The sequence below is a fragment of the Orbicella franksi genome, chromosome 4 (genome assembly GCF_964199315.1).
Source record: "Orbicella franksi chromosome 4, jaOrbFran1.1, whole genome shotgun sequence".
NCBI classification, from domain to species: Eukaryota; Metazoa; Cnidaria; class Anthozoa; order Scleractinia; family Merulinidae; genus Orbicella; species Orbicella franksi.
Genome location: NC_138148.1, coordinates 9441916 through 9451979, shown reverse-complemented (window position 1 = coordinate 9451979; position 10064 = coordinate 9441916). Strand labels below are relative to the sequence as shown.

Sequence of the window (10064 nt, the reverse complement as noted above, 5' to 3'; positions counted from 1 at the left end):
CCTTCGAATTCTGAGGGAACCTGTTTTCAACGGACACCCTGTATTAAGCGGACACTAGCAAGGGTCCCGAGGGTGTCCGCCTAACACAAGTTTGACTGTATAATTCAATAAACGTGACGATTTTGAAAGGGTTAATGATTAACTATTGTTCCACAATATATCCTGTTTTAAGAGGACATGTCAGGCCACCATAGTTCAAATTGCGTGACGGCAACACAAACAGAAGAAATGGCGTTGCTCTCGCTGCTTACTTTGTTACTAGTCGTTAACTCAGGTTGGTCGGCCCGGATTGCTGGCTTCCTTACCATTGGCGGGTCACAGTACATGAACATGAGGCTTACAATGGAGGAACTGGCTTCTCGCGGCCATGAGGTACAGGAACATTATCATTTTAATATGTATGCCTTTTTATGCTCCAAGGAAAGGTGATGTAGAGTGTATCAAGGAACCCTAATCGTAAATTTCATTTTACTGATGTGGGTTAAGTCCTTGTCTTAGGTATCATACTAGGTATGAAGCACAATTATGTATGTAATGGAGTTTTATTGTTTTCCTATCAGTTTTATGACTTTCATGCCGAGTTGCTCAATAGTCGGCCAAAAACAGACTTTGACCCATCTTTGAATGGTGTTAATATTCGACGTAAAACGGGATTTATTGCATCGTTTGAAACATGAACGAACACGGGGATATCGACAGCAGACACAACTATTTTGGGCTGTCACTCTTTCCTGGATAGGTTGTGCAGATCGTTAATTTATTGAGATTTTTTGGCGGTGTTAATGGTCATGTCAATGGTCACGAACGTTGTTCCTCTCAACTTGAGGACAGAGCAGTACAGTAAGGCTGAAAACCACCTAAATGACCATAAATGGGCCCAGAAACCTCACCGGAACCAATGTAACACACGCTTGAAGCGGGGTTGGTTCACTGTTTTAATCATATTCCTTCGTATTGTTTAGGCTTAAGAATATAAACGTTTTTTCCATACAAAACCCTATACTGTATCGCAGTATTTCGACTGTCGCGTAACTTGAGAACTAATGTATGCACAGGAGAAGCTCATTTGCGAGCTTGTGCCACCTGTGTCTACAGCAACTGAGGAATTCGCGTTTATTGATGGAAAAATAAATGAAATAGCTCCTAAATATGCCAGAATAATTTCAGCTTCCACATCGAGCTTTACCGAGAATTCAAAAGAAAGGATATAAGGTATGGGTCGCACTTGGGAAAAGTTTTCATCTTTGCCGGCTAAAAAACCACAAAAATTTGAAACCGCAACCGGAAAGGAAAACTTTTAGACAGAAACGGAGGGTCGCACTGACCGACATGGCTATCTTTAAAACGAGGAACGGGTAATTGGGGAATCGGAGAACGGGGAATCGGAGAACGGGGAATCGGAGAACGGGGAATCGGAGAACGGGGAATCGGAGAACGGGGAATCGGAGAACGGGGAATCGGGGAACGGGAAATCGGGGAAGAGGTAATCGCGGAACGGGAAATCGGGAAACGGGAAACGGGAAACGGGAAACGGAAAACGGGAAATGGGAATGGGGAACGGGGAATGGGCATGGGGAACGGGAAATGGAAATGGGGAACGGGAAATGGAAATGGGGAACGGGAAATGGAAATGGGGAACGGGAAATGGAAATGGGGAATGGAGAACGGGGGATCTTTAAAATGGGGAATCTTTAAGATGGGGAATCTTTAAAATGGGGAATCTTTAAAAGCGGGAATCTTTAAAACGGGGAATATTTAAAAGCGGGAATCTTTGAAACGGGAAATCTTTAAAAGCGGGAATCTTTAAACCGGGAAATCTTTAAAAGCGGGAATCTTTAAAATGGAGAATCTTTAAAAGCGGGAATCTTTAAAATGGAGAATCTTTAAAAGCGGGAATCTTTAAAACGGGAAATCTTTAAAAGCGGGAATCTTTAAAATGGGGAATCTTTTTTAAGCGGGAATCCTTAAAAGCGGGTGATTTCTTGTCAACCACTGTTTCGACTTTCCGTCCTTGTTCCTGGTTTCTGCGATAAAAACGGCTCCAAACGACCCTTCCCCTATCACATCCTGTTCGCCGAGGTCATTCCACTTAAACTGTGGAAGACCTTCAAAGCGACCGATTCTTTCTTCTTTAAAGTGAATGCAATGGGCACTTTAAAATTTTCTTCGCATGACCGCATGGCGTAGAAAGAGGTATCATTAAGCACACAATAAAGGATTATACGCGAAATTCGTCGTCACATCGTTCGGGCATCGAGCATCGAATTACTTTATTGCTGGTTTTCAGTGTCACGCCGTTCAAAATAAATCAAAATAAAAATCAAAACAGTTCAAATGATAAAGTCCCGAATCTTGAAGAGGAAGAAGGTAAATATGCAAAGACTTTCGCCAAGATTTAGGTCACAGCAATGTTTCTTACGCAAGATATGCGGAGAATTTTTTTTACCCAAATTTATAGAGATTTTGATGGAGACGCCATGCTGGCGCCCATCCGGATGGCAGCGCGCCGGAAACCAACAGAAACATCTGTCAGTGAGGTTTGCTACAAAAGCGTAAATTTATCTCTTCAGGAACTCAAAAACATTTTAAAAATAATACTTTTTCTAATACATGAACTGTTCAGATAGCCAAATTCCCCGAAATAAGTCACTCTTTTAACCAACATGACAGCTTTCTTGCCTGTCATGTAAATGCCGCGTCACGCAAAAGCTTAGAAATTCAAGCGTAGTCTATTACAAAACCAAGAACCCACTTGGAGCAAAAACTTGTATGAATATTAGTTTTCAGCTGCTCTTACACATCATGAAAGTAAAATCTCAGGATGATTAATAGTTTTGTAGTTTGAATTTTAGCGACGTCATGTGAAAACTAGATTTAGGGGACTGTTGATTTATCGATTAAATAACCAAAAACGTGTTTTCCCTGCCATATATTTGTCGTTAAGTCTAAGTCCTGCCATTAGCACATGATAAGGCTACGACAAATATCGATCGCTGTGAAACTCAATTTAAAAACGTCACAGTCCAGAGATAAGATAAATCCAGGCGGTTCGATTCTTTGGTCGGTCTAACGGATCTCAAAGAGTGAGAATCGAGATTTGAACCGCTCCACTATCCCGCTAAACCAATATGCTTTAATAGCGTGCAATATAATTACAATGAATAAATACCACAACTGTCTCTGTACCTGTTCAGTTGATACATGTGCCAGAATAAATAGCTTCCGGTGGGAAACTGAGAGATTCTCGTTCACTTTTAAGTAAAGATTAACGCTATTAAATATTCCCCATTTTAAAGATTCCCCGTTTTAAAGATTCCCCGTTTTAAAGATTCCCGCTTTTAAAGATTCCCCGTTTTAAAGATTCCCGCTTTTAAAGATTCCCCGTTTTAAAGATTCCCGCTTTTAAAAATTCCCCATTTTAAAGATTCTCGCTTTTAAAGATTCCCCATTTTAAAGCTTCCCGCTTTTAAAGATTCCCCATTTTAAAGATTCCCCGTTCCCCGTTCCCCGTTCCCCGTTCCCCGTTCCCCGTTCCCCGTTCCCCGTTCCCCGTTCCCCGTTCCCCGTTCCCCGTTCCCCGTTCCCCGTTCCCCGTTCCCCGTTCCCCGTTCCCCGTTCCCCGTTCCCCGTTCCCATTCTCCTAAAGACCGCGAACTAGAACTGAACTTCCCGCGCGTATCGTTTTTCATGTTATGCTGACAAGCGTTGACAGTTACCCATTGTTTGGCTCGACTTTTCGAAAATCTGCCTGCACCACCCAAGCACTACGGCGTCTTTGATGTTTCGCCGATTCGCAAAGTTTTTGCCAAAGCGAAAAACCTGCGGTCGCACTAGGCAAAGGCCCGCGATGGCAGATTTCCACTGCAAAGTAAACAAATTCTGGCAAAGATTTCCCAAGTGCGACCCATACTAGAGAGAGGATTATAAGATCAAGCTCTTGGTTATTTACATACTGGTGTTGCCCGTACGGACAAAAAAAACAAAGCCGATATTCTTTCGGTATCGTTCCGAGCAAGCTTGGTTAGTAAAAGACTTATTACACGACTGTAGGTGTTTTAACTGAAAAAAAGAAACTCCCTAGTGATGAATCACAGACTGAAAAGACACCGTCGCCATCAGTTTGGCTGTCACGCGTAACACCATGTTGTGAATAAAGATTTGATTCAATTAAGTCACGCATTCATTTTCGCCATAAAACTCCTTCACCTGGTTAGCCTTCTACGCAGTCGCTCTTTGCGCTCGTCACGAAATCTTCCTCTGCATACTGGAGGTGACTGTTTGTTTTAATACTAGTTTAGCAAACAGGTAGTGGATGGTGTTTGTAAGTTAGCATGTTTAGCGAAGAGATAGAGCCATATATTGCAGAACAGAACAACTTTGTGGTACATGGTACACGTAAGGCTTGCTCTAAAATTACTGTTGTACGATGTCAGGGGCACCCAACGACCGTTTTCTCTCGAATGCTTTTAAACGCTGTTTTAGGCTATCTGGAGTACTTTTAAAGCTCTGTAGGTTAATTTTAGGTTGCGCTATCTGTTTGGTTATTCTAGGGGAACTTGAGTATTCTCGAATTTATTAGGGTAGCCTGCGTAGCAAGCGTTTCCGTGGGGTTTGGAAGCAAAGAAAAACCGAGGAACGGGATTTTCGGTGTTTTGTCTGCGCGGAAAATGGGACGAGAGCCAAAAAAAAGAGAAAGAGGGGCGCTCCATTTTTCGCGCTGTAATTCTTTGCTCCCGAACCCCACAGAAACGCTTGCGACGCAGGCTATTATTAGGGCTTTTTTGTCCATTTCCCAAAAACCTTAGGTCTTATCGCCTTTCCGAAAATGATAGCTGACCTTTTCTCGGTACCTAAAACGACATTTTTAACAATCCGAAAACAACAGACATTAAATTTCTCATATCACGAAAGTTCGAGGTGACAATTCTATTAAGAAAATCAGAGGGGATTAAAGGCCTTCCGAACAGATAATTTACCGAAATGATCTGTTGGGTGCCCCTGCGATGTATCCTTTTGGTAGTTACTAATGACTAACAATGTTGTATCTTTAGGAACAACACGTGTCCTTTTATTTTGACAACAACTAAACGTATTAAATGCCGCATCCAGTCCTAGTGTTTACGTCATGTTACATATATTTGTATACAATCTACTTTGGGACTACGTGTCGCTGTAAAAGTTACATTTTTTTTAACCGCGACGTAGAAAGGCATAAAGTAAGCTTGCTCTGATTCAGTAAAATAGGAATTGCCATACGGAAAAAACTGTTAACAGACCTCTCGTTGACGGCGGCCTGTCGCTCTGAAAAAAATTAAATCACCGAGTTAACATATTAGGCAAAACGAACGTATAAGCCATCAGATAACGGTAGGGCAATATTTTACTGGTTCAGAAGCGCACAAATTACCACACAGAAAAAAAAAAACAAAGAAAGAAGCATTTTCAAGACAAAGAAAAAATGCATTAACAGTCAGTTGACCTTCCTTTTCAGGAATAGCTCTTGTTCTGAAAATAAACGAAATACTTAACAAAAGTGAATAAAAATGCTATTATCGGCACACAAAATGATCATAATTTAGAATAAAAAGTACTTAATTGACCAACACTAAACGCGCGAATGCGCAAAAGCAAACGAAGAGAAAAAAGCAAACAAACACACTAAGAGAAGAAAAACATACTTACACCAAGAAAGCTAAGATGACTTAAGTTTAGAGGTGAACACAACAATACTAAAGGCATTTTGAATCCCAGTGCTGAGAGAGCTAACTAATTTGGGGTTTTGAAAACTGAGTGAGAATTTCTCTACGTTTGTCTCACTGTTGGGCAAACGGAAGGAATTCTTTGTTCAAGTATTGTATTTATGTATGTCCATCAGGTTGTACTGGTTGTGCCGTCATCCCAGAAAGTCAAACCCAGTGAGAGAGTGCCACACAAGATTTACCAAGTGCCTTGTACACCTGACTTCTTGGATGAAATGATACGGCTTGAACTTGAGGGGAACAAAGTACAATTGATGCTGAAAGCAACTGAGGTGATGTCTGCCATGTGTGAAGGTCTAGTAAACAGCACAGATGTTTTTGAAGAGCTGCAAGGCTTTGACCTTTTAGTTCACGACACTGCTGCATTCGGCGCTGTATCACTTGGTGAATACCTTGGTATTCCAAGAGTGGAGATTATGCCTGTTTCTCCAAACAACCTATTTGCTTCATATTTCCATGCGGTACCCATCCCAGTCTCTTATGTTCCAGAACTAATGACGGGATTTTCTGATAAAATGACTTTTGTGGAACGTGCCATCAATTTTGGAGTATACGTTGGAGTAAATCTCTTCGTGTATTTTGCGATCGATAGACCAATGAATGCTCTGAAAGTCAAGTACAACATCAAACCTGAGAGAAGCTACCTGCAGGCTGCTCACGATACTGAACTGGTTATAATTACAGCAGATTTTGCTTTGGAGTATCCTCAACCTCTATTACCAGGTATGAAAAGTTCATTAAAAAGCAAGTATCACTTCATTGGTTGTGTGGTTCATTCCATGGCATTGTACGCCTGTAATGTATACACAAATGTTCAAATAGTAAACGTTACTAGATAACTCAGTTCCCTGGAACAGGACATTGACCCCCAGGGGAATCTCATATAAAAAGAACCGGGGTGCTCGTTGTACCGTCGTCGTAAGCAGTTTTGGTGCCTCTTAGGGCCGGTGTCCAGCCTCAAAAGGTCCACAGCAGTAGCTTTTGTAGTACCTTTCAGGGTATTGAGTTGAAAAAAAATGTGATAGGAGATAATGTGTTGTTTTAGAGTTGGTGCCTCTTAGGGATGAAAAGAATTTCAAGCCCCTGCACGCCCACAAAGCAGGTGGTAGCCCTAACAAATGGCGTAGCTTACTGGCAGGAGGTAGCCCTACTAAATGGCTTAGCTAACAGGCAAGTGGTAGCCTTAGCAAATGGCCCAGCTCACAGGCAGGAGGTAGCCCTTGCAAATGGCGTAGCTCACAGGCAGGGTGTAAATCTGTAAAAAGCTGCAAGTTTAAAACGGCAGTTCAATCTTTCTGCGATTTTGTTAGAGTATAATACTACTTTTAATAAGTAGAGAAACAATCGAACTCGTTATTTGAAAGAAATTTAGTTCGAATTCGTCTGAAATAATTAGATTATTTGCTCTGGATTTCTTTGAAGTGATGGTTATTCCGGCCTTAGCCTCGTCAACTATCACGGCTCATAGAAATCTAGGGGTGGTGAGTGGTCCTTCCGAACCCATTGGTCTCGTGATCTCGCACTCTCGGTTTTTAAACACTTTGAAGTCTCGGTCTTGCGATCTAAAATAGTCAAAAATGTCTTTGGTTCCCAAAAAACAACAACAACGCTAGTCTCGCCTTCTGGCAAAATTTGCCATCCACCGTCCCTAAATCTCGAGCTTTTAAATCTCAGTAATTGTTACAAGAGATTTTAATTATAATTTTCGTAGAGAATCCATGCCTCGACCCAACATACCAAGGATATTTAGGTGACCTCTGGCCTAGTCTGTCCACAGGTCCTCTGTTTTGTCTTGAATTCGTCGAGATCGCAAGGAAAACATTAAGAATAAAAATGAAACGTTTGTGGACAGACTGCTGCTGGCTTTTGCTTACCAAGGTGAAATGAAGTTCTTGGGATTATATTCAACAGGCAACGTGATGGTTGGACCACTGAGTGTCAGAGATGGTAGACCCCTCCCTCCGGAATTAGAGAAATTTGTCAGCAATTCAGGGGGCCATGGCTTTATTATTGTTTCCTTTGGATCAAACGTGGCTTCAATTCTTTCACGAAAGGTGGTAGACATGCTAGCTACAGCATTTGGAAAGCTGAAACAGAAAGTTGTGTGGAGACTTAAAGGTATCAGTGTAATATATAAAGTCAAGCAATCAGTCGGCAACTCCATTTCCACGTTTTACCTTTTTCTTCAGGGAAAACGGTGAATAAGTCAGTTTTTGGATCGAACAGTCTTTTCGTTTGTTTATCTCATGGTATTTCCGTTCGTCAGCCGGTCTGCTGGCTGTCGTTTTTTTTTTTAACGATATGTTTTAATGTCGACGAAAATCAAAATCCGTATCGTATGAAGTCTCAATCTTGAGCATTTGGTAAACTAAGCTCTCACTCTGCTAAGTTTTACGTAATCTGTTAAACACGAAATACCACGTTTGACCACATTTCCAAACATCGAGAAGAGAGTTGAAAATACGACGCGTAGCGGAGTATTTTTGACGAACTACGAGGTGTTTTTGAAATGTGGTCAAACACTGTCTTCATTGTTTGATATATCTTCTCAATCGAAGCTAAAACTAAAGAGAAATCCGAGAAAGAAAATTGTAAAAATCTCCTCTAATTAAGATCAGATATCCAACCAAGATTTACAAATGTCCGGAGTAGTGTGGACCGGGTCTTTGTCTCCGCTGGCGTTTTAGTGTGGACGAAACAAACATTTTGAAAACGGAGCTTTACGAAAAACCGTGACGTCACGATAAGCATGTGATTTACCTGCCCGAGTTTTCCTCAAACACAAATCCAAAATGGCCGCTGATTGTTGCGTTTTCAAATTTCTCCAGCGTAGTGTGGACGGAAAAAAAATTGATGCGTTTTTAGAGTGAAACCTCCATTTTCAAATTTCCTTGGCGTTGTGTGGACCGGGCCTGTAATTTAACTTTGATTAATTATTTATGAATTTGAGGAAGAAAGACCAAGTGGCTTTGTCCTCTCCTGCAGGCTACATTCCTTCCTTCCTTGGTGCAAACATCAAAATAGTGGACTGGTTACCTCAGAATGATTTACTGGCTCACAAGGACATCAAAGCTTTTGTCTCCCACGTGGGACACAACAGCCTTCATGAGTCAACATACCACGGAGTTCCGTTAGTAGCTTTCCCTCTGTTTGGAGACCAGCAAAGTAATGCCAAGAAAGCACAACATTTTGGCCTTGGTTTAGCAGTGGATCATAAAACCAGTAATGCCCAGCAACTGTTTGAAACAATCGAGCGTGTTATTACTGAACCAAGGTAAAGATACCTACTAATGTTTCGTAATATTACTGTTGTAGTTCGTATAGTGCGATCGTCCAGGTGAGGGTAGTTCTGAAAGGAACTGCTGTTGGTGAGTGAGTCTTAAAGCCAATACCATCATGGCTAAACTGAATAATCACTTTCAACGGACCAGACTTATAGCACCATCAACTGACATGCACTTTTTTTTTCTGAATGGAATTTTATTTACAACTTGAGCACTTACATTACTTACATTACTGATGTTATAATTACATTTACACTTACAATATACATGCTACTTATACTACTTATACTTACATTACTTGTACAATTTTTTTCTTCCTCAAGTGTTTAGAAGAAACTGACTAATCACTTTCAACGGACCAGACTTATAACACCATCAACTGACATGCACTATTTACTTGACTCCGAAGATGGCTACCGCTCAGGTTGTCGAAGCGTCAGTCACCAATAACAGTTCTTTTCAGAACTACTCTCACCCGGACGATCACACTATACGAACTACTGATACTCCTGGGTTCAAACCATTTACTACGTTACTGTTGCAACTGAGTAAATAATCTTTTGCCAATTGCAATTTGACACTTCGCACTTTGAATATTTTACAAATTATTGTAAATGCATGAACTGTTTGGCTCAAGCCTATCAAGCTTAACTCACGGTTTAACTGTTGAACCTAAACATGATTCACAGGTCAAATAATTTACTAACAGTCAAGTTCTCCACTTTCCCTTTAGATTCAAATCAAAGGCAATGCATATCTCCGGTCTGTTAAAGGATCGTCGACGAACACCGCTTCAAGAAACCTGTGACTGGATAGAGTATGTTCTCAGACACGGTGGAGCCCGGCACTTCAGACCTCAAGTGCTTGACATCCCTTGGTATCAGTATTACTTACTTGACGTCATCGCTTTTATTGTTGCTATAGCTACCATGGTTGTCGTGGTGATACGATTGGCTTGTAGATGCCTGTGTCGTGTGTGCTGTAGAGAGGGTGATAGCAAAACTAAGAAGGACTGAAAATT

At 41.2% G+C, this 10064-nt stretch overlaps 1 protein-coding gene across 1 annotated transcript; it reads left to right on the top strand.

Annotated features, from left to right (window-relative positions):
- Positions 1 to 24: 24 nt before the first annotated feature.
- Positions 25 to 10061, top strand: LOC145483349 (UDP-glucuronosyltransferase 2C1-like). The gene is made up of 5 exons (XM_081461851.1): positions 25 to 372; positions 5876 to 6482; positions 7671 to 7877; positions 8745 to 9033; positions 9777 to 10061. Exons 1-5 carry the CDS (start codon positions 178 to 180, stop codon positions 10057 to 10059), a joined length of 1581 nt encoding a protein of 526 aa, XP_081317977.1. The 5' UTR covers positions 25 to 177; the 3' UTR covers positions 10060 to 10061.
- The last annotated feature ends 3 nt before the right edge of the window (positions 10062 to 10064 follow it).